General features: G+C 38.1%; 1 protein-coding gene across 5 annotated transcripts in view; it reads right to left on the bottom strand.

The window, feature by feature from the left end:
* Positions 1 to 25,372, bottom strand: part of Gpcpd1 (glycerophosphocholine phosphodiesterase 1) — a 52,527-nt gene that overhangs the window by 7,923 nt on the left and 19,232 nt on the right. For 4 of the 5 annotated variants that reach the window (XM_060371503.1, XM_060371502.1, XM_060371504.1 and 1 more), the window contains 14 exons: positions 25,234 to 25,275; positions 22,557 to 22,680; positions 20,397 to 20,628; positions 17,003 to 17,165; positions 16,571 to 16,703; positions 14,674 to 14,728; positions 9,475 to 9,567; positions 8,252 to 8,272; positions 7,406 to 7,483; positions 6,971 to 7,010; positions 5,508 to 5,569; positions 3,822 to 3,887; positions 1,151 to 1,287; positions 473 to 608 (listed from right to left, as the gene is read on the bottom strand). In XM_060371503.1, coding sequence (XP_060227486.1) covers positions 473 to 608; positions 1,151 to 1,287; positions 3,822 to 3,887; positions 5,508 to 5,569; positions 6,971 to 7,010; positions 7,406 to 7,483; positions 8,252 to 8,272; positions 9,475 to 9,567; positions 14,674 to 14,728; positions 16,571 to 16,703; positions 17,003 to 17,165; positions 20,397 to 20,628; positions 22,557 to 22,680; positions 25,234 to 25,275 — 1,382 coding nt within the window. The remainder of the gene's footprint in view (positions 1 to 472; positions 609 to 1,150; positions 1,288 to 3,821; positions 3,888 to 5,507; positions 5,570 to 6,970; positions 7,011 to 7,405; positions 7,484 to 8,251; positions 8,273 to 9,474; positions 9,568 to 14,673; positions 14,729 to 16,570; positions 16,704 to 17,002; positions 17,166 to 20,396; positions 20,629 to 22,556; positions 22,681 to 25,233; positions 25,276 to 25,372) is intronic. The other variant, XM_021651169.2, reaches the window with a different exon arrangement.

Here is a 25,372-nt window from a genome sequence, read left to right as displayed (position 1 = left end):
GGGTTAGTGTTCTTCAGAACAGATGCAACAAAGGAAGATGGGCAGATTTTTTTCCTTATAATCTCCCTTATTTAATGGATTACATGTGTGTCTATATATACAACATACTCTTAATATATGAATGTAACTTATAAGCACATATTGAATGTGTAGTCACTGTCATTTCTCCTTGACATTAGTTAAACCCTTTAATCAGCTGTTAGAACAGGAAACCTTAATTTAATACTGTCTAAAACAAAATATGAAAACCTACATGCCAGCAACATTTAATGGACTCAGAAGGCCGTGGGTGTATTAATTATGCATGCGTATGTAACAATAATAAAGAGAGGCCATGTATTTGAGAGGGAGTGGGGAGTGCATGAGAAGACTTGGAGGAAAGAGAGAGAAATGATAGAAATACAGTGCATACATATGAAATTAAAAGAAAAATAAAGTTAATTTAAAAAAAAGGAAAATTGAAACAACTTACTAAAATATTTTCAAACTGTGCAAAGCTCATTGCAATGGGTGTTGTCCGAGATCTAAGGTCCATGAGTTCAGGATAAATTTCAGATTTTCCTTGGGTCAAAAATAATATGGGGTATTTGTTCTGCTTCTGCCGAACCCTAAATAGACAAGGTAAAGGAAAATATTGTAAAGATAATAATACTTTGAAACTTTAGAAACTACTAAAAAGAAAACAAGAGAGAAACAAAGCTAGGCATCATGGCTCCAGGAAGTTAAGGCTGGAGAATCACTGTAAGTTCAAGGCAAGCCTGGGCTATACAGTGAATTCATGATCTACAGACCGAGAAACTCTCAAGAACAGGACAAACAAGAAAAAGCAATCCATTACTCAGATACAACCATGTCAAACCATCTAAAGTTTTTATATTCAAGAGTTAAAATAACCTCAGAAACTGGCAATGGAAACCCTCTGGGGCTTAATCAGATATGGAGGACAACATGCCAGATGTGGGCTTACAGGAACAACACAGCAAACACCGAAGGAGCAGTGTGTACCTGATAAAGAATATCCCTTTTTCAGGAAGAAAAAACACAGGCAACTGACTCAGAGGTCAAACCAGAGTGCCACCTGGACAACCTTCCAAGTGCTACCAACAATCAAAGAATACAGAATCAAAAAATAGCCCTGAATATTACTCACATTGTACAAATATCTGCATCAAATGAAGAAAATACTATTCTTCTCTTGCCCGAATTCTCTAAAACAGTTTTTAAAATTATATCCAAAAACAGATTCATGTCAAAATATGTTGACAAGTTGCCATCCCATACTCCATCCTATGTGGAAGAAAGAAAAGGAGAAGCCGTGACACAGGCTCGGGCTGCAGGGTTAGAGAAAGCCTTAAAGACAACCATCCCAACATTATAAATGTAGTTACGTGTTTCCCAAAGGCATACAAAACATTACAAATACATACAGTACACATATCATCAAAGCAAAGGATCACATCCATCTTCTTATGGTTGCCCCCTTTGGTGCAGGGCCAAATGAAATCAGCTTATTTAACATGCATCGATCTCATGTACAGCAAATAACCTACAGCCTTCACCTACATATGAATCTCTATATTTACCATACACATTTGTTATTTTCTATTCTTTGACCTCTGATGTCTTTACTTCCTCCCTAACACCCAGTAATTAGTTTTGTTCTTTACCTTTGAAATAAATACATTGGATTCCATATAAGAGTAAAATCATGCAATATTTTCCTGTGGCTGGCTTATTTCTACATAGCAAATAATTTTCTCAAGGCCCATTTACAAATCTTATTCTTTTCTATTACTTTTCTTTCTTTCCATTTGTTTGTTTGTTTTGAGACAGAGTTACTCTGCATATATAATCATGGCTGTTCTGAACTCTCTTTCTTTGTAGACCAGCCTGGCCTTGAACTCACAGAGATCCACCTGCCTCTGCCTCCCCTTTAAATCCCTTGCTGGGATTATAGGCAGGTACCACCATGCCCAGCGATATGGCTAGTTCTTTGCCTGTTTGTGCAGTAATGGACACTTAGGCTGTTTCATTTCCTTTTGGTAGATACCCAGAGAAAGGTACAGCTGGATCATATGGCAGAGTTCTATTTTTAATTTTTTAGAGACCTGTTTTCCATAATAGTTGTAGCAATCTATACTCCTGTCCAGCCATGCTCCGGAGACCTATTTTAAACACATGGTGGCCAGTATTTGGTTTCCGTTATGTTATTTATAATAACCATGCTAAAGAGAAATGGCATGAAATCTGCTAGTAGAACTACATAAAACTTATTTCACAAAGAGGAAGCCGAAAGTCAGGAACAAGTGATTGAGAAGACAATTATGGTAATATAAGGATAACACAGCGATAATAATTCAGGCAAGAGACACAAGAGGATCAATAAACCACCAACAGGCTTTGGCTTTACATTAACAGAAGAAAAGCTACATCTCTTGAAACCTGCAGTGTACTATGACTTAACTATGTTGACATAATCTTTATAAACCATAACATACACTCATATTCATTAAGTCCTCAATATCAGTCAAAACAATTCTAGAAACCTCAGCAAACAAACAAAAACTATGTATTTGGAAAATCTTGGTTGAGAATCTGCTATCTGAAGCAAGACTACCTTAGCCGGTCATAAAGAGCATGACTTGAAGGCATTTACACACTTTTCTAGGCTGTCAGTCCAAATGGCCAAGTATGACTCAATACTCTACATTCCAGGCAACCTTCAACCATACATACCTTCCACTAGCACCAAATACACCAATTTAGTTCTTTCTTTAAAAGATTAGGTTTTTTTACGCTATGTGCTTGTGTGTGGGTATGCGCACATCAATGAAGATGCCTGGATGCCAGAAACACTGGGTCCTCTTGGGCTTGGAGTTATGAGTTGTGAGGACCTGATGCTTAGAACTGAACTTGTATCCTCTGCAAGAGCAGTAAGTGCTCTTCAGTCCCAACAGTTAATTAACCCTTGCTTTCTTCAATTAGAATAGAACTCTAGGAAAGCAGGACCTTATTTTATCCTTACTCTACAGCACTCAAAAAATGCCTGATCTTTACAAAATATTTGTGGATAATGAGTGACTAAATGTGATTGATTTAAAACATATTTACAGAGATTTCTTCTCCTATGTTAGTATTACTAACTTAAAAAATGTGCTTAGGAAATTATTACTTAAACATGCTTAGAGGTAGAATTTTTAAAAAATTTGAATCTGACTATCTACTTTTTAAATATACCTAGAAACTGTTTATATTACTATATACACAGGCCACATGTATACCAAAACTTTTACAATATACATTCAGAAATCAAAAAATATTCACATAGCTGGGCATGGTGCCACATCCCTGTAATCCCAACACTCGGAGAGGCAGGCGGATCTCTATGAGTTCAAGGCCAGCCTGGTCTATAAAGCTAGTCCAGGATAGCCAGGGAAACCCTGTCTCAAAAGCAAAACAAAACAAAACAAAACAAAACAATTCACGTAAATGTAAAGTGCGACTTATTAAAAAATGTCCACGGCTGGTGAAATGGTTTAGCAGGTAAATGTGTTTGCTACCCAAGTTTGAAAACCCGAGTTTGATCCCAAGTCTATAGTAGAAGGAGAGAACAGTCCTAAAAGTTGCCTTCTGACTTTCACATGCGTATCATAGCATCTATAGCCACATTCACACAAACACACAAAATACTTTTTCTTTATTTTCAATTTTAAAGGTCCAGCAAACAATGTACTTCAATGAAAGAAACTACAAGATTTCAGTTTTACTTAATCACCTTAAAACAAAAGAAGAGTAAAAAAACAACAAAAAAAATTACTTACCCTGTGTTGGCAAATCCATTTTATTTCTATATTAAATCCTACATTTTCTGGCAATGATTCTAAAACCTTGTTTGTTGATGATGAATTGTATTGTTTTTGGTAAAATGGATGGCAAAATAGGAAAAAAAAAGAATTATTACAAAAATAAGTTAAGACTATATTACCAATGTTTTGTTGTCATTATAAACCATTAACTTTTCTAAAATGGAACTAAAAACATGATAGATTTTTTTGCTAAATGAGAAAGTAAAAAAAGGTTTTTTTGTTTTTTTTTTTTTTTTTTCCTTAAAGCAGCAGGTTCAAGTAATATCTTGGACAACTCATTTATCAGCACAAAAATAGAACCTTAACCTAAAATTTTTTTCATCATTCCTTTAAAATAATCTATAAAGTGAGCTATAGGCAGCAAGAAATAAGGAAGAGCCTATCCCTAACTCTAATTTTAACCCCTAGCCTTGAGAAAATACACTGTTGTTTTGAGATCCACAAATCAAAAAGGCTACTACACAGACACAAATACTTTGCTCATTTTTTCTTTAAAAAAAAAAAGAAAAAAGAAAAAATAGAATTTTTTTTCCTAGACATTTGGCAATCAGATGATTTTGGCAGCCATAACTGGAAAATCAAATTAAGAGAGTGCTTGCTGAGAATGCAAGAGGTCCTAAGTAAATTCCTACCACTACCACCAAAAGCAAAAACATGAACAGAAGCCTAGTAACTAGAGTAGACCACAAACAACTGACTTAATAAGTAGGGATCAGGGCTGGAGAGTGGCTCAGAGGTTAAAAGCACTGGCCGCTCTTCCAGAGGTCCTAAACTCAATTCCCAGGAACCACACGGTGGCTCACAACCATCTACAATGAGATGCCTTCTTCTGGGACGCAGGCACACATGCAGGCAAAATGCTGCATACATAATAAATAAATAAATCTTAAGAAAGTGGAGATCATTATGAAAGCATAGTAGCATCTCTCCAGCATCTACATGGACTTTTCTGAGGCTGCTCAAATACCTTCTAAATTATGACGATGATGATAATGATGGTGAGGACAGGGTCTCACTATGTAGCCCTACCTGTCCTGGAACTAACTATGTAAATCAGGCTGGCCTCAAAGAGCTGCCTTTGCCTCCCAGAGTGCTAGGGAGAAAGTTGTGTGTGTCACCATGCCCAGCCAACTTCTAAAATCTCTATACTACTTTTTGCTTAGAGGTTTTCATAGTGAATTTCTGAGAGCTCTTATTTTAAATGAGGGAGCTTCTTATGTTCTCTCCAAACCCTAAGTGTTAAATACTGGAAAGAGACCTCTTCCACCATCACACATGACATCTTCCTTCCACCTCCTTTCTTCCCCTCAGTGTCATCTCCTTCCGTTTACACAGAAATGTGCAAACTTGCTATTGCTGCCAAATGAAGTTAGAAGTCATACTCAAGTGAACAGTTACGCTGCTCTGAAAGCAGCACCGCCTCGTGGTGACAGCCAGCACATGCAATCCCAGCATGTGCAAGCAGGCAGAAAAGTCAAGATTTCAAGAAGTCTAGGCTTAGCTCTGTGATATCATGCCTCACACTGATGACTTTGACACAGCCCTTTTAGTGTCCATTTAATAGAATAAACAGAAACAAAATCGTTCCTGCAAACAGAGATCAATGAGATAGACCTGCCCCGGTGTTCCTCAAGAACTTACCATCTTAAGAGAAGGAAATGGCTGGTTTTCAGCAAGGAATTGTTCCTCCTCAACCAGAGATGCTGAAAATTCAAATTACAAAAGTTTGCTAAGTAAAATGCCCCTAAAGCAGATCTTCTCCCAAACCGTAGGAGCACCTGTGCACAGTGACCACATCTTTTTGGGCTCAGTACTTCTGAAGGCCCTTACATTTACTATCTTTAACCATTTAGAACCCCGTTACCTAAACAAGCATCTAACAAGACTAATTCATAATACTTTATGTAAACATCATCCTTTGTGGCTCTAAGAAGTGATTATTTTCATATGAAAACTATTAACATGACTTTCTGAATGTAGTCAGAAGTAGTAATTCATTTCTCAGTGGAATTTGGAGTTGTATCAAAACCAACTCAGAAATTTTAGATTAATGAAAATCTAGGATTTGGGGCTATGGCGCAGTTAGTAAAGAGCTAGCCGAGCATGGAAGAGACCCTAAGCTCCTGCCTTGGGAATGAAAAAACAAAAACAACAACAACAACAACAAAAAAAACAAAAAACAAAAAACAAACAAAAAAAAAAAACTGGGCATGGCCTATGCCTATAATTCCACACTTGGAGGATATGCTGAACTCAAAGCTAGTCTGAGCTACACAAAACTACCTTAAAAGCAAACAAGAAAATCTTCAGCTAGTTTTGAGTTTTGTTAACATAATCTTTTAATGCAAAAAAAAAAAGAGAGAGAGAAAAAGAAAAAAAAAAATCAACCCATGTACTTTACAAAATTAAGTCTAAAATTAGGTTAAAATGTGCAATTGAATACTGAAAGGTAAATTTCACTTTTTGTTTATAGTCATAAAGCATCCACAAGCCTATGAAGTCACATTCTGGGGTAATACTGGTGTGTGAAGCACCTTATAACCTTTCACCAAGCCAGTCCTCACGTGGCTTTCACATTATCAAGCACCTGCCTTGTACGGAACACTGTGAAAGCCAGGCTCTAGGACTTGGAAAGCACTGTTCTACCTTTGAGACAACATATATAGCTAAAAATAAGGAGCACAGAAGCCATGGGTTTAAGCGGTCCATAAATTGTTGAGCTCTGTTGACAGAGAATGGATGTGGGAGGCAGAACATTCAGGGAGGACACTGAGACACAAAGCTTTTCAGTAAAGTGACTGCCACAGTCATAGAGCTGAACCAAGTCCTGGCACTGAAATCTGTACTTGAGAGGCAGTCTACTCTGTAATAGTTAACAATGTGTGGAAAGAACTGACACACTGACATAAAAAAAGGAGTGAAATGCTGACTATGCAAGTAACACCCCAGTTGAAAATCAACATAAGAGCGTCACATCTATAAGGTTACATTCTGATGGACCAATGCTAGTCATTAAAATGACCAAGGATACATGAAAATGAGCAGGGAATATCCTATCTATGCCGATCATAAAAGAAAAACAATATTTCCAAACTGGTACATACGTTTCCGATCTTTGATTTTTAGTGCAGTCACATGAGAAAGCTAGGAAAGAAACACAAAAAATGCAATTAGAAAAGTTGAAAAGTTAGCGAACTAGAACAGACAAAATGTGGAATTGTCAATTTAATAAACACTAAGCATTATGTGCACTCTTTATTATATATGCATGAAATCATGACCAAGTGCCTAATAGAAGAAAAACTCCTAAGTTAGGAAACTATTTGTAACTTAGCTATTTACTTAAGTATCTAACAGAGATGAGATAAGGAATCATGCAAAATAACACAGTAAAACAAAATATACCAAGATGTATAAAACTCACCAGAAAGCTAAAATATTCCATGCATGCTGTATCCATAGTTATTCTTATGTGCAAAGATAAATGTAAATCATAATAAAGCTAAAGGAAAATTCACATTTTGTGTTACTATTAATACCTTCAATAACTGGAGTTGGTCAAATGTTAATTCTTTTACTGGGATTTCAAACAATTCAACTGGATCAGCTTTAAATTTCTATTAGAAAAAAAAAGAAAGGTTTGAGAAATAAACTATTTTACTATTTCTGAATGTTTACACCACCCACTCCTACAACCTCAATTTACTGAAGATGAGGTTGCTCTTAGATAGCCATCATGACCCCATGCAGAAAAGTCCTTTTAACCTAACACTACAGCAGCAGCTGTTTGGGCTTTGAAAGATTATTATTATTATTCTATTTTTTCCTTGCAGACCTAGAAGAACCCACCGCCTTTCACATGCTAGGCAAAGGCTCTCATCTCTGAGCTACATCGCCAGCCTCTGGCTTTTGTGTTCACTGCAGGCATCCAGTGCCTGGAAGGAAAAGGCATCTGGAGGGTGGAAGCCCTGGCAACGAGCATGTCAGGTATCATTTTACTGCCTCCTTCATGCAGTATTCACTTTATTTGGCACTTATCCATGCTACATGCCTAGGAAATCAACATGCAAGTACTATAAGCAATTTAATGCTGCAAATAAATTTAATTTTTATAAGCCTTTTTAATATTTAAACTTGACTAAAAGTGGCAGCCATACAAAAATTTCCATGAAAATATGTAAAATTATTTATAAGCAATATTTAAGAACCATGATCTAGCATGTATCCTCCACAGGCAAATCTACATTTTAAAGCCATATCAAATGTTATGCTCTAGGAAGTACCACTCTCTTAAAGAAATGAGTTACAGTACCACAAATAAATCAACTCAACAGTACAAGCCATTGCACAAATATACTCATTCGCTCATGGACACTGGTACAAACCTGTGCATTCACAAATTTTTTCTGGAAGGACACACAAGAAACTATTAAGAGTAAGGGAATGATATCAAGGAGGGGGAAGGGGGACTTCTCATTCATTTCATCTTCTGAACTACTTGCATTTATTTCTTAATAGACATGGATGAATTGTTTTTACATGAAAATGCTAACTTTAAAAAACTCAATGTAAAAATATATACAATCCATTATTTCATTTCCCCGCTAACTCTTTTGGATTTAACTTCACAGCAAGACAGCTTGTTGAAGACAAGATCAATATACTCTTCAATAAGCTATTTTAGAAATAACATTCTCTTGTAGAAAAATCTTCACTATTTGCTCCTTAGCATATTCCCTTGAGGACATGACTCCTCTCCTTTTGCCCTCCTGATACTATTTCACAAAGGTCCTTCTCTAGGTCTGTGCTTAGAACCTATCTGCTGAGCAGGTAGAGCCAGCTTTCCTGTCAGATTCTATTGTCCAACAGCACTGTCAGCTAGTGTTCTATGGCAGCAAACTGGCCTTAACTTTAAATCAGCACACTTGAAAACAATATTCAATGCTTTTTTAAACATGCGAAAACCTTCCTAATAATAACAACGGTAAATTTTAAAGATCCTATGCACATTTTTAAATCTCACTATAGCCTCTTCCCTGATTCACACCTCCCTCTCCATTCTTTCTGCTCCTACTGCATCTGGGGCTCACAGTTCTGCAGCCCTTATATTTTTGTATCCAAGGCATGGATTGGTGTTGAAGTTTAGCTCTCAACATTTCTTTTCTCAGCCACAGGCTTTCTTTTCTCCCTAGCTCTCTCATCTAACCTGCCTTGACTAAGGCCGTCTATACACTGACTCCACACCAATCCACTGTGGTACCTTGTGGCTTTGGCTAAGCTGTGCTAGCTGATTTAACATATGAAGCAGAAATAGATGGAATCATGGAAAACAACAACAAAAAACTTCTGCCTTAAGACTGTACAGGGGAGACTAATGCAGAAAATACTTGGTATGTCCCTTCATCAGTAACATCAAAAGGCAAGCTGAGCAACACTGTTGTCTGAGTCATTATTCCTATCACACCTATCTCTTCATACTATAAAGGCTTAAGGAATTCACTAAGAAAATGAAGTTACCAACTCTAACAAATAACTAAAATAAATGTAACAAACTTTCTTTTTAAACATTTTATGTCATGAACCATAAAATACAGGAATTTCAACATACCTTTTTCATAGTCAAACAGCATGTGAGATCATGATATACCACAGGCACAAAATCCTTTGAAAGGTGGACATCAAATTCTACAAATGCTGCACCCTGACAGGACAAAAGGAAGCAAGTGTTTCAAACAAGTAGATAACACACTTCTTACCACAGAGCAGCTTTCTTTAAAGGTAAAATTAACATTTTGTACAGAAAACCATTACAATTTTGTACAATAAGATGTCTATGAATATCTCACTTCAAACTTCTTCAGAATTGTTAGTCCCCTACAGTTTTCTCTTTTGCAAAAGTACAACATTTTCCTGCCCCCCCCCCAAAAAAAATGTGTGTTGGGGTGTCCTAATCCATTTACAAATACCCACAGAAACTCAGCAATAGTGAGACAGCCTTTAAGTACTGCCTGGGCCGCTGCCCTGAACAGAAACAGAACTGAGCAGGAACACAGGACTCTAGCTGAACAGCTGAACCTCGGGAAGAAGGGAATGAAAGAGTACACTGTAGAGCCATTGCACTGTGACCCTGGGCTCACCTGATCAATACAGTTCAAAAGCTTCTCTTAAAAAATTAGCACAAAAAGACATTTGCTGGAGAAGTGGCTCTGCAGTTAAGAGCACTTGCTGCTCTTGTAGAGGATCCAGGTTAATTCCTAACTCAAATATCAGGTCACTTAGAACTACCTATAACAACAGTCCCAAGTGATCTCATGTTCTTTTCTGGCCTCTATGGGCATAGGCATACATATAGTGCATGCATATACGCACATAAACACACACACACACACACACATACATATAGTGCATGCATATACGCACATAAACACACACACACACACACACATTCTCTCTCTCTCTCTCTGGCTCACACACATACATACAAATTAAAATCCTTTTTCCCCCCAAGTTTATTTTTTATATTAATTACAGTCTATTCACTTTGTATCCCAGCTGTAGCCCCCTCCCTCTTCTCCTACACCCCTCCCCTAGTCCACTGATAGGGGAGGTCTTCCTCCCCTTCCCTCTGACCCTAACCTATCAGGTCTCATCAGGACTGGCTGCACTGTCTTCCTCTGTGGCCTGGTAAGGCTGCTCCCCCTTCAAGGGGAGGTGATCAAAGAGCCAGCCACTGAGTTCATGTCAGAGACAGTCCCTGATCCCCTTACTAGGGTATCCACTTGGACACTTAGCAGCCATGGGCTACATCTATGCAGGGGTTCTAGGTTACTTCCATGCATGGTCCTTGGTTGCAGTATCAGTCTCAGAAAAGATCTCTGTGTCCAGATTTTTTGGTTCTGTTGCTCTCATTGTGAAGCTCCTGTCCTCTCCAGGTCTTACTATCTCCTGCTTCTTTCATAAGATTCCCTGCACTCTGCCCAAAGTTTGGTTGTGAGTCTCAACATCTGCTTTGTTACACTGGGTAGAGTCTTTCAGAGGACCACCTTGGCAGGCTCCTGTCCTGTTTCCTGTTTCCTCCTTCTTCCAATGTCCATCCTGTTTTTCTTTCCAAGTGAGGATTGATCATCTTACCCTGGGTCCTCCTTGCTTTGGTTTCTTTAGGTGTACAGATTTTTGTAGGTTTATCCTATATTATATGTCTAGTATCCACGTATGAGTATATTCTGTGTGTGTCTTTCTGCTTCTGGAATACCTCACTCAGGATGATCTTTCTAGATCCCACTCATTTACCTGCAAATTTCATGATTTCCTTGTTTTTAATTGCCGAGTAGTATTCCATTGTGTAAATATACCACAATTTCTGTACCCATTCCTCCGTTGAGGGACATCTGGGTTGTTTCCAGGTTCTGGCTATTATGAATAAAGATGCTAAGAACATGGTTGAACAAATGTCCTTGTTGTGTACTTGAGCATATTTTGAGTATATGCCTAGGAGTGGTATAAAATTAAAATTCTTTTAGAAAAGAAAAGGTCACAATTGGATTAAAAAGGAAGCTAGAACTGTTGTCCATCACTCAGAGAAAATTTAATCAGGTGACAAGAATGATGTACATGTAATGTAGACAGAGGCCTAAGTAGATGAAAAGGAGGACAAGGATTTTAACTAAAAAAAATTTAGCTAGGCATGGTGGAAGACACCCTTAACCCCAGCATTCAGGAGGCAGAAGTAGGAAGATATCTGTTGGTTTGAGGATAGCTTGGTCTACACAGTGAGGTTAACAGGCCAGCCGGGGAATTGTGTTTCAAAAAAAAAAAAAAAGAGAGAGAGAAAGAAGAAAAAAAATGAACATTAATTTTAAAAGTCACCCATGTCTTATAAATTTGCCCAGGTAAAGACCCAGAACATAAATCGGTACACAAATGTGTGTATTTACTGAAAAAAGCCAATTAGGCTCAAAGGAAACAAAGTCCCTGGATTATTGGAATCTTGTGTAACCACAGAGGAGCCATACACAGTGGACAGTCCCATCTCCAGCTCTGCAGTGGCTCATAGGCATTGAGGATCCAACTTGTGAACATGGATGGAGGAAAGGAGCGGACTATGACAACCACCGTGCTGCTGCCTATGTAAACACTATGTATGGGTGCTCTTCCTGCATGTACGTCTGTGTTCTATTTGCATGCCTGGTCTCAGAGCTAGAAGAGGGCACTGCATATCTCAGAACTTGAGTTAAGAGTTGTGAGCCGCCATGTAGGCGCATGGAATTGAATCCAAGACCTCTGGAAGAGCAGCCAGTGCTATGAAATCATCTCTCCAACTCCCTTCCTGTTGATTTCCAAAGCAGGAAACATAGCTGGTTTTTAGAAAATACCACAATGTTTCTACAAGAGAACAAACTACACCATTTCCTCAGTTTCACCTATTAAATACTTGAAGTCACATCTTTCTAGTTAAAATGTTTTATTTCATATAATCATCTATTTGAAAGAAAATTTTACAAAGAGGTAAATGTTGTGAATATAAACATGTTTTTGTTTTGGTCCAGGTGTGGGATGTGGGACTGATTCAGATGGTCCACAGCAGCAGACTATTTGCCTCACGCAAGCTCTTTGCCATCTGCAGATAGTTTAAATCTGAGGACTCTGGAGAGAGAATGAATGCCAGAGTGTGGTGCTCAGAGAAAAAACAAGGCTGCTCCTGCTTTCCCCTTTCTGCTCCTACTTGCTGTTGCTAGACAAGAAGTTAGAGATTTCCTGAAACGAGGTCTGGTCTGGACTGGCTCTAAGGAACCCAACGGCCCTGATCATCAGGAAGGAGCTAAGAAAGAACTGCGCCCCCTCTCCCACTAACCCTTTCTCTCTCCTACCTCATGTTGGGGTGTTGGAAGGGATTAGGGTGGAGTAGAGAGAAAATAAATAAAAGAAATGTAAGTAAAAGAGTTTTTACAAAACTACGTCAAAAGGTAAATGCCGCTTGCTTAAAAACAATGAACTAAAACTATGAACTATGGTCCAGTATACTCCTGGATCATCAGTACATCCTTTCAACTAAAAGGCAAAATTATATGCTAATTTTTTGAGGCAGGAGCTCACTGTGCAGCTCTGTCTAGACATGAACTCACAGAAATCCACCTGCTTCTGATTCCCAAGTGCTGGGATTAAAGGTGCTGCCATACCCAGCTCTCCAAATACTTTGAAATACTAAAATAACTACTATAACCAATTTAAAGTGCCATGAACTATAAAATTATATAATACTAGGAAAAAGAGAAAACTTGCTGCCGATTAAACCTGACTCAAGCATTCTGACTTCAGAGAGATTAACATATGAGCTATACAGTGGACTACACTTCTAAGTTGGGCCCAGTGGCTTGCTGGCCTTTTTTTTTTTTTTTTTGACAATGTGTTTTTATTTAGCTCTGGCTGTCCTGGAACTCTCCAACTCAAAGGATCCTCCTACTTCTGCCTCCCAAGTGCTGAGATTAAAGATACATGCCACTATTCCCAGTTTAAATTGTTTTGGAAACTGAAAGCCACTGTGAAAAACAATGGAAAGATAAAGAATAAGATGTCATTTCATGGGGGCTGGAGAGATGGCTCAGTAGTACAGTCTGTTTTTCCAAAGGACCGTGTTCAATTCCTAGCACCCACATGGCAGCTAACAACTGTCTGTAACTCCAATTCCAAGGGATCTGATACCCTCACACTAATGCATATAAAACAAAATTAAATAAATTATTTTAAGTAAGAAAGACGCCTCTTCTTCCCCCACACTAGGTTAAATCTAGAGCCTAAGTCTCTCTGGTCAGGTGCAGTAAGTAAAATAAATTTTAAATACTTTATGATTCAAAAAAAAAATTTTTTTTTTTAAATAATCAGGTTTACCTTTATTTTCTTTTAGAGTACAAAATAATGGATTTCAATATGGTATTTCCACATATGTATTGGTACTTTTTTTTTTTCAAGTGTCAGAGAGGCAGCCAGATGGTAGTTCAGTGAGTAGGGACACTTGGCACCAAGACCCGAGTTCAATCACCAGGACGCAATAGGTGGGAGGAAGGTGTCAATTCCCAATTTGTCCTCTGACCTCCACATGTGTACTGTGACACAGAGACAAACGCCAGCACTGACCCCCCCAAAATAGTAAAATGCACTGAAGTGCTACATAAAATCACTACCTTCTATTAGCATTGTTTCTAAAGTAAAACCAATCATCAGAAATGTTTTATTGCAAAGGAGGAGTGGTGGCTCATACTTGCAATCATTGCACTTGGGAAACAGAAGCAGGGAACCACCAAGGTTGAAGGCCTGCCTGGCTGGGCTAAATTCAGAGTTTTAGGTCACCTACTTTTTCTTTTAGACAAGACCCTATCTAAAAAAAGAAAAATAAAAAAGTGTGTGAGTGTGTGTGAATGTGTTTTTGTGTGTAGGGGTTTGAGAAAATGGTTTAAAGCTCTTACTCACTTGCTGCTCTTTCAGAAGACCTGAGTTCAGTTCCCAGCACCCACATGACGGCTCTCAAACCTCTGTAAGTAAAGCCGTAGGGGATCTCACACCTTCTGGCCTCCAAGGAAACCAGACAGAAGCAGCGCACTTACACACATGCAAGCAAAACACTCATTCACATAAACTATTTTTAAAGGCTGGTCATTATTCTGTTATTTAACACAAACACCAAAAGTTATTTTGTCATCACTTACAACATTTTCAGAACAAGGAGTAATTTTCTTTTTCTGTTAGTACAAACTGGAAGAGCTCCCTGTCTCTATCTCAACAATCCAAAGCTGTTTAAAGAAATAGCACTTACATGACTGGCAGCACTTCTTAAAGAGGCAATAGTATTTTCCTGTACTTTAGCCAGCCTGAAAATGAAAGAGAAGAAATGGTCATCAAGGCCAAAAAAAAAAAAAACAAAAAAAAAAAAACAGGAAGAAACATTGTGGTAAGCCAATTATATCCCATCTTCAACAGTAAAAAACAAGACTTACCTTCTATGCTGAGGCTAATTCTGCTAGCCTCACAACATGATTGTGAACACAACTGGCTGCTACGTGCCCTTAATTCATGAACACAAGCTCTATTATTTACAATGGTAGATGTATTTCACATCACAACACAGTTCTCCTGCACTTGGATTTTTTTCTTGGAAACAAGTAAGGTGCCTAATTAAGGAAAATAATCCTTTTCAAGGGCACGAAGAAACTGAGAGAAGAAACTTACTTGTAATAAAGCCCCCAAATGACTTCATACTGGCAAAACAAAAGGAAAAGAAAATGACACCAACAGGGTAGATGTCATTAAGAAAAAAGAAGGAAAGGTACTAAAGGGAAAGATAGTGCTTGTTGCTCAAGCATAAGGACTTGAGTCAGATTGCAGCAGCCATGTTAACACCCATGTGAAAAAAGCCTGTCTGTACATGCCTAAATCTCTGATACGGTGGTAGGCAGGTAGAGGACTGCTCCAGCTTGTTGACTGCCAGACTATGTCCACATTCAGTGAGTGAGCCGCCTTATCCTACTGCATAGCCCCATAACCTGTGCAGCAGCACATGGGCAATCATCGCACACACAAGAAAGGATAAGGAAAGAAGTTATTAACATGGAACCTAAACATGCTTCTTAAATGTAAGATGATTTGGTTTGGAAACCTAAGAGATCATAATGATAGATAACCACAAGTTCCAAAGCATCCTCAGAATCAATCAATCAATCAAACAATCTCTCTCTGTTTTTTTTTTTCAAAACAAGGTTTCTCTGTGTGTAGCCCTGGCTGCTCTGAACTGTAAACCAGGCTGCCTTGAACTCACAGAAATCCTCATGCTTCTCCCTCCCAAGTGCTGAGATTAAAAGCAAGCATAACATCAGAAAGAATCACTCTTATCACATGGTTCAGTGCTTAAAGCACTTGCTGCTACTCTAGAGGACCTGAGTTTGCTCCTAGTCGGTTCACAGCAACATGTAACTGCTGCTCTAGGTGACCTATCACCCCATGTTCCATGAGCACTGCACACAGATGAACACAAATAAACTATTTTTTTTAAAGGTATGATTAAACTTAGTAATAGAAAGCCTCTGGCAGTGAAATACAACACTGACAAATTTACACAAGTGGTATTTGTATCTGATGAAGTCTAGGCTGAACTATATTCCTTGGACTTACACTTCCTCAGAACCATGGCTAAGTAGAAAAGAATCACTACAGATAATCTTGACCAAACCCTTTCATAGGTGAGGAAATTGAGACCCAGAGAGAACAGCTTACAAGTACAACAATCAAAAGAGTGATAACAAAGAAGCCCAAAAGCTTTCTGCATCAAAATTTCCCTCCCAGTTTTCAATTTTTAATGTTTTTTTTCATTATGTAGCCACCATTTAAGAAAGGTTGAACATTATCTCAGGAGGCACTTGGTTTCTATTGACATAGTAATCCAGGCCAGGCATGGCAGAACATGCCTTTAATTCCAGCACTCAAGAGGCAGAGGCAGAGACAAAGGCAGGTGGATCTCTTTAAGTCTGAGGCCAGCCTGGTCTACAGCCAGATTTCTGTTACTGAGAAAAACCCTGTCCTGAAAAACAAAACAAACAAAACAAGAAATAGTAATCGCTTTCCCTTATCACCACTTACATTGAACAGGTAAATAAAATCCCATTAACTTTACCAAGCCTAGGCTACTGAATGGTAATCCTTCCAAATATGCAACTTACCGGGCAGTTGTTGTTGAGTTCCCTGCGCCACGATGTCCAACATCCACTGGTATTCTTGGCTTCCAATACTTGGAAAATGAAGACTTCATAGAACAACTGTATCCTGGTAATGGCTTGATGACGATAAAATCAACTTCCATAGGAAAAAGGGGGGAGGGACATTAAAAAAAAAACTATAGGATCAAAGGCATCTGATTTGCACTTAACCAGTTTTATAATCTCTATCAAAAATCAAACAAACAAAAAATTAAGGTAAGATTTAGAGTAAGCCCAGAAAATTCAGTAAATATGTTCCTTGAAGTGTTATTGTACTATTAATGATAGAAGTAAATTGTCTGACTGTCATTCAAAAATACCCAATTTAAACTAATAAAAATTCAAACCCAAACTCAGCTTAGTTGTAAGGGCCTACGTACGTTCTCCCCAACTTACCTCTGACTTTGCCTATAGTTTTTCTGGAATTTCTGCTCATGATGGGAAGAGTAAGGACTCCAGCGCTCCTTTCGCTCTCAGCGATGGTAGATGACAGGAGGCATGCTGTACCCACATGTCCAGGAAGAGTATCACCCTGAACTACATGCTCACTGAGATCTTCCTAAAAAGTGAGATTCAGAATATCATGAATTTTTATTTATATTTTTAAAACTTTTATGTGTGTGTGTGTGTGGGGAGTGGTGGCATGCAAATGCCAAAGGACAGCTTACCAAAGTTGGGTCTCTCCTATCACATTAGCACCGGGGAGTATCAGGCTTAGCAGCAAGCACCCTTACCCTCTGAGCTATGCATCTCACTGCAATCAATGGACTTTAAAAAAATAGGTATATTTCGTAAGTGTGTGTGTGTGTGTGTGTGTGTGTGTGCGCGCGCACGCGTGCGTGCAGGGGTATATGCATGTGTGTACCAGTGTCTGTGGAGGCCAGAAGGGGAGGTCAGGTCCCCTAGAGCTGGAATTACAGGAGGTAATGAGCTGCCCCACGTAGGGATGAGCAACTGAGCTCAGGATATCCACAAAAACAGAAGGGCTCTTAACCACCGAGCCATCTTTCTGGGCTGCTCTGAAGTTCATTTTGTTAATTTTCAGCCACCAAAAAAAACTTTAAAATGAGCTACCATGGGCTACATCTGAGCAGGGGTTCTAGGTTATATCCATGTATGGTTGGAGAAACAGTCTCATAAAAGACCCCTGTGCCCAGATGTATTTGGTCCTTGTAGAGCTCCTGTCCTCTCCAGGTCATACTAACTCCTTCTTTCTTATGATTCCCAGCACTCTGCCCAAGGGTTGGTTATGAGTCTCAATATCTGCTTTGATACACTGCTAGGTAGGGTCTTTCAGAGGCCCTCTGTGGAGTAATTTTGACATGAACTCAATGGTGGGCTCTCTGACCTCCCCCTATCCCCCAGGCAGGAGCAGCCCTACTGGGCCACAGAGGACTTTGCAGCCAGTCCTGAATTTAACTGATAAACCAGGATCAGATAAAAGGGGAGGAGGTCCTCCCCTATTAGTGGACTTGGGAAGGGGTAGGGAGGAGATGAGGGAATGGGATGCAGCTGGGATACAAAGTTAATAAACTGTAACTAATATTAAAAAATATAAAAAAATAAAATAAACAACAAAACAAAACTTTAAAATGAACTTCGGAGCCTACGGCAAACAACTAATGAGAAGGAAATCTAGGACTGGATGCTCAGTTGGTAGGATACCTGCCTAAGCATTAATGAAGCCCTGGGTTTGAGCCCCAACCCTGGACAAACATGGTGGTATAGGTCTACCGTCCACATGGGAAGTGGAAGCAGGAGGATTGGGATCGGTTCAAGGTCACATTCAGCTACACAGCAGTTCAGAGCTACTCTACGCTACATGCAGTCCCATCTCAAAGACAAATGCACACATGACACAGTCAAGCATGGTGCCACCTATCTATAATCAGCACTTGGAAGGCCAAAGAGGGGAGGACATTTTTAGTGAGATTTTCAGGTAGGCACGGAAGTACTAAAAATTAACCAACCAAAACTTTATACTATATTTTTAGAACTTCCCATCAACTTACAGTTTGATCGTTAATTTTAAAAAACATGATCACAGAGTAATTACATCACATCTTATGTATAAGAGGCAGTCAAAAAGCCCCTCGCAAAACTATGTAAAAATATGATCAAATTGAGTAATTTAAAAATTACAATACATTTAATTATATGTAACGAGTTTTCCTCAACTCGTTAAGGTTTAAGTCTGCCTTGAATTCTTCTGCTATCAGGAAAATGTGGGAAGGTACTACCACAGTGAAGGCATGTTCTCTTCCCTCAAAAGAAAAACAACAACAACAACAACAAAAAACAAAACAAAAAACAAACAGAAATCAGCAGAAGCGGCAAAGGAACTTGATAAGGAAGCAGTACATATCATCTACATGCCAGGCACAGTGTATAAAAACATTAGGGAAGGGACCAAGTATTACTTATAGGAAGCAAATGAGCTAACAATCTCTAATGTAAGTGTCCTTGGCTTGGGACATTCGCAGCAGTCTTCAAAACTTGACATTAAGTTTTCTAACATTTTAGAAACAAGACATCTTAGCAGGTAAAAGGCCTGCTATGCAAGCATTGTCTTAGTTTCGATGATACATCATGATACTCAAGTTACTAAAGTAAAGCAACTTGAGGATGGAAAGGGTTTATTTCATCTTACAGCTTGTAGTTCATCATCTAGGGAAGTGAGGACAGGAACCAAGGCTAGGACATGGAAGAAGAGGCCACATGTAAGCTCGCTCCTCATAGCTTTCTCATACTATCCAAGACAACCTGCCAGCAGTGGCACAACGAACTGGGCTTTCCACGTCTATCACTGATCAAAAAAATACCCAGGCAGTGGCATATGCCCATAATTCCAACACTCAGGGAAGAAGAGATAGGTAGATCTCTGTGATTTTGAGGCAGCCTGGCCTACAAAGTGAGAAGCACTGTCAAGAAGAAAGAAATAAAAGACATAAAGACATGCCTACAGACTACTTCTATTCCTGGATATGTCTAGGTTTGTGTCAAGCTGACAAAAAACAAAGAAACAACTAAACAAATAAAAGGCCAGCCAACCAGCACATCTGGAAACCTAGGTTAAACCCCAGACTTACACACAGAAGGAACCAAATCTCAAGGTGGATGTGACTTCCACCTGAGCATGTGGCTTACATATCTCACCAATACACACACATACAACACAGTAAAACTTGTCACAAGTTTTACTACCATCACAGTGAATTGGCATAATAAAAGATACACTTGAAGCTAAGGATATAGATTAGCTAAAGCACGAATGCAGCCCTGGTCCCATTTGCAGCACCACAGAAACTGGGCAGAGGTCCATGCCCATAATTAAACTAATTCTTGACTACATACTGAGTCCGAGGCCAACATGGGATGGTCTACAAGTCTTCATTAAGAGAAAACAGATTTCCACCATGTAAGAGATTCAGTTTGGCCATCCATCAATGGGGGACACAACGACATAGCCCTTTCTACTCAATTTATTTTATTATATAAACAATGTTTTGCCTGCATGTACACCTGAAAGCCAGAAGAGGGCACCAGATCTCATTATAGATGGTTGTGAGCCACCATGTGGTTGCTGGGAATTGAACTCAGCATCTATGGAAGATGAAAGCAGTGCTCTGAACCTCTGAGCCATCTCTCCAGCCCCAGCACAGACATCTTATCCTGATTTAAAATATAATTCTACTGACACAGTCTTATTCTGTTCCTCCAAATTTTTCTAAGGTGCAAAATCTAACCATATACAAAAATAAGTACATCCCTCAATGTAATAACTACTCACCTCAAAAAAGTCAAAGATTAGTTCCAGGTTGTCTGGTTCCATTGTCTGTATGCTATACTCTGTCCAGCGATCAGGCTGTATGCCGTACCCACAATCTGGCTGTGAGTGCCTGCACTTGAACTCATTGTCACTTATTAAGGATATCTCCAGGCTGTTGGTCATTTTGTGAAGAACACTGGGAGATACCTTATCATCATCATCTTCCTCCAGACCCTCTATTGTAAGCTTTACCCTGTATTGACAAGAGGAAATAATGAAACCCAGTAAAAAGAACTCACAGAATGTACATACAAATTTAAAATGTTCTCAGATAAAAAGCAAAGGCTATCCATACTGTAAATTTATTTACTATACCATCAATGATAGCTAGCTCTCAATTACTTAGCTTCAATAACAAGACCTCTTTTAGAAGGTCTCATTTTAGACAGGTGATCTGACAGATAAATTGATCTCACAGCACACACTAAGCCTAAGTCTATCAGTGCATTTTTAAACGTACATTAGAAATAGATGTTTTAAACTGAACACTTGCCACTTCCTCTCTACCACAGTGTACCTTTAAAAAGTATCTGCTAAAGAAAATTATTACAGAAAAAAATCATTTTGTTATTTGTATAAGCATTTTCTTTTTCATTTTTAGTTTCGCTCATTTGTTTTGAAATAGGGTCTCATATTATGTACCTTACGTGGCCAGGTACTAGCCCAGGTTGACCTCAAACTTACAGTAATCCTGCTGTCTCAGCCTCCCTAGTGCTAGGATTATAGGCACGAGCTAGGACTTGAGTCTTTATGCATGGATATTATCTCCATGCATATATTTGTATGGCCTCCAACTCACAAAGATCCATCTCTGCCTTTGTCTCTCAGAGTGCTAGAACTGTAGGTATGCGCCACCACACCCTTCTATTATAAATTATATTTAAAAGATAATAGCAAGGTCTCTATTAAAATCGGACTTTTCTTCTCAGCCTTGACACTGTACCAGAAGTTTGCTATTACAATTCAAAACTTGGAATTCTTGATCCCAAAATCCCATTATTGATGTCAAGAGTCAAGGCAAGCTACCTGTTGAGGAAAGGCGCTTACTCAGATTTATGTTCAATGGTCTTACAGAAAAACTAATTTACCTATTATTGTTTCAAAGCCTTTTCATCTATCCCTAAAACAGTGAGAGGAGGAAGAAAGGTACAAAAGGAAGGAAAGCAGCCGACTCTGGGGTTGACAGGGCAACTCTTACTTTTCATTGTCAAAAACTTTAAGGCCAATCATTGTCTCTTTATGCCATTTTCCTCGCTCACCACAAAATCACTTTTATTTTATCAATTTTAAAGTAATCCCTATAGTATGAAAGTTTAAGTGAAACTATAAAAATATACAAACCTAGAAACCATGTTTTTACAAAAATGAATTTTTCTGATTTCGGATTTAGAGGTAAAGACTAATAAATATGTGTAGCAGCAATTTGAGGGAAAAAAACAGTTCATTATCTGTTGGTATAATGTTCTTGTGAACATTTAAGGAACATTTGTGAACATATAATGGACAATTTACCCTTGTTCATTCACATGCTGATTTCTCTCCTCCACTATCTGGTTCAATCCAGACATTGCATTGTGATGCTTATTCTAACCATCACCTGTCAAGTTTGTATAAACATGCCTCCATTTGTTCTCTGTATTGTCAATAATATCAACCAGCCAATGCCGAGTAATGGAGAGAATAGGGTGGGACATCCTGGTCCAGAGGGAAGGAGAAACAAGTGAGTGGGAGGAGTGGGGGAGAGAGATGGGAGAGGAGAGGACCTGGAAAAACCAGGAGGGATGAACCGGACCTAAGATAATGACTAAAAGGGAAGTATAATGTGGGAAATCAGAATGGGAGGAAGCTATGTGGGCTTGGAGGTTTAGGATGGAATAATCATTGCCCAGCATTGTGCTCTAGGTTAATTAAATAAATTCTAGTCTCTGTGTAGTGATTTGGGTATACAGCTGGTTTAGGAATAACCACTGTTCAACTAAAAGATAAATCAACAATAAATATTTAATAAATTAACAACAATTATCTTAGATCCCATAATTTTGAAGATTAAAACCACATAGGCCAGGAATCTACAGTAACAGCAAAACTAAATGGCCTAAGTAATAAATCACATAGTCATACCTAAATCTAGATTTTTTAAACTTTTTCTTGGTAATTGAGACAGGAGGTTTCTCAGAAAAATGCAGACGTAATCTTATTTCAGTCTGACATGTGAGCCATCCAGAATCCAGTGTTTCAACACCATCTGGTGAGATAAATAGGCAGGATAAATAATTACACATTTTTAAGCAGTCTGGTTAAGCCCAATACATATTAACAACTCTAGTTCACAATCATATTTCAGTAATGACATTATATAATACTAATCCTTTTCCAACATTAAATGTAATTGATGCATTACTAAAATTAAAGGTAATCTTAAATGTTTCACTGAAAAAGAACTTTCATTTGAAGTTAGAGAAACAAAACTAAATGACTACTAATAATCAGACGCTTAGTAACTCAAGTAAATTAAGAAAGTCTATAAAAATTTCCACTGGAGCTGGAGAGAGAGCTCAGTGATTAAGAGCACCGGCTGCTCTTCCAGAGGACTTGGGTTCAATTCCCAGCTCCACATGGCAGCTTATGATTTTGTAACTCTAGTTCCAGAGGCTTTAACACCCTCACACAGACATACATGCAAGCAAAAACAATCAATGCACATCAAATAATAATACATTAAAGAAAAGATGGCCGGGGGGCTGGTGAGATGGCTCAGAGGTTAAGAGCATCGACTGCTCTTCTGAAGGTCCTGAGTTCAATTCCCAGCAACCACATGGTGGCTCAGGCCATCTATGATGAGTTCTGGTACATAATGAGATCTGGTGTATACATAAAAAAAAAAAAAAAGATGGCTGGTGGGCACATACTTTTAATTACAGCACTCAGAAGGCAAAGACAAAGTTATCTGTGAGTTTGAGGCCAACCTGGTCTAAAAACAAACAAAAAACCAAATTTGCAAAACTTCATATACGATATCCAGCTAAAACTAAGTGTGGACCAGTATTGAAGATCTGAGAAATGGAAGAATCGAGTCAGCTGAGCCTCACAATAGTATGTGCCGCCACAACGTTACCTACTAACAAAGGCAACAAAACTTACAAGTACCAGTGGTGCTGTTTTTAACCTAAGCTTTTACAGCAATAGAGCTTTAAAAAAACTTAAAAGGCTTCTCTTTAAGTATAACTTGTCTTAAAATCATCAAATTTCAAATATTATTTAAAAATGAGTAAAGTCAAAAAAATACTTTTTCACCCTGAAAACTACATTTAAAAGACATGTAATTAATTTAAAAGACATTGGAAAGATAGAGACAAAGACAGAAATGTTACAAAGCTAACCCTAAAGTAATCACCTAACATACTATGTCACACACGTGGGGGCTGGAAAGGGCATGTCTGCTCTCACAGAACAGCTAGGTCAAATCCCAGCACCAAGAACGGGTAGGTTAGAACACCTATAACTCCAACTTGAGGGCAACAAGCCACCCTCACCCTCTCCTGGACTCTGTGAACACCTGGACCCAGGTGCAAAGACATACACATACAATTAAAAAGAAAATAATCTTAAGTGGGAGTGGTGATGTGCAGGCAGGCAGAGTTCTGAGTTCTAGGCCTCCCAAGGCTACATAATGAAACTCTGTCTCAAAAACTAAAATCTTAAAAGAAAAAAAAAACAAAAACAAAAAACCCCAAAACCATTCTCTATAAAGTTCTAAAAAAATAATAGTATGAACATTATCTTTTGTAAATAATGACAAGACTTTACAAAATAAGCATTAAAGCTATTCAAGCATTTTTGGCTATATTATTTTATAATATAATAATACATATTTCCTAATGAAATAATTAAAAAGGTTCTATTCCTTTTCAAATACTGCCATAGCATATACACTGCCTCTGTGTTCACTTTTCCTGGCAAGAATGCTTTTGGTGAGGATTTTACTATATGCATTGAACACAGAGGCGTGTTCAATGCACCTCTGGTTCGGAGTCAGACCAAAGGCACCTCTATCCCTGTCCCACTTCTGACCCTCAGGTTCAGCACCCACGATGAGACAAGGCAGCACTGTAGTCTGACTGACTGGAAGACATCCAACCACTGAAGGAAGTTTGAATTCTGAGGATAAAGTACTTACCCAAGCAAAAAGGAATAAAAACAATTAACATTTTAAACATATTTTGAAGATAAGGAATTCTCAACTTTATTATAAATTACTTTTTGAAGAATGGACAGAATTACTAGAATATTCTGACTGTATAGATTTATTGTAAACACATTTTTTAAATATACAAAACATACAAATTTAGCTTACAAGCAACATTTAGCTCTTTAAATGTCTAGAACCATTCTTTTTTTCAACATAAAGTTTTAAAAAGAAATGGTATGCTAACACTTTAATACTAATTAATATATACAATTTTAATTTTTAACAATATTTATATCTATTTATGGGTATAGTACCATTAATTTAAATACATATATATATATATATACCATGTGTAATCAAATCAGAGTGATTAGCATATCTATCTCCTCTACTAGATACAGTTCTTTATAATTATATAAATGAAAAAATTTTAAATGACCAAACACTTAATGGAAAAAAGTTTGAAGCTATTTATCAGTTAACAAAATATACTTCTCTGTTTTCAACACTGCACTGTGTTGTTTCAGTGTGTTACATATTTTCAATGAGGTATTAAGGCAACAGGTTAATTGTATCTAACAATTTCAAAATTCAGTGAATGTCACTTACTGTGGAATCCAAATTGTCCATCGTCAATAATGATTTCACTTTCTACAATTCAAGGAAAATAAAAAGCCTAGTTTAAAACTCATGATGTGTACAGAATGAATGAACAATTGAGAATTTACTTTATGTACTGCTTAAAATG

The sequence above is a fragment of the Meriones unguiculatus genome, chromosome 18 (assembly GCF_030254825.1).
Source record: "Meriones unguiculatus strain TT.TT164.6M chromosome 18, Bangor_MerUng_6.1, whole genome shotgun sequence".
Lineage (NCBI taxonomy): Eukaryota > Metazoa > Chordata > Mammalia > Rodentia > Muridae > Meriones > Meriones unguiculatus.
This window is presented reverse-complemented; position numbering and strand designations above follow the sequence as displayed.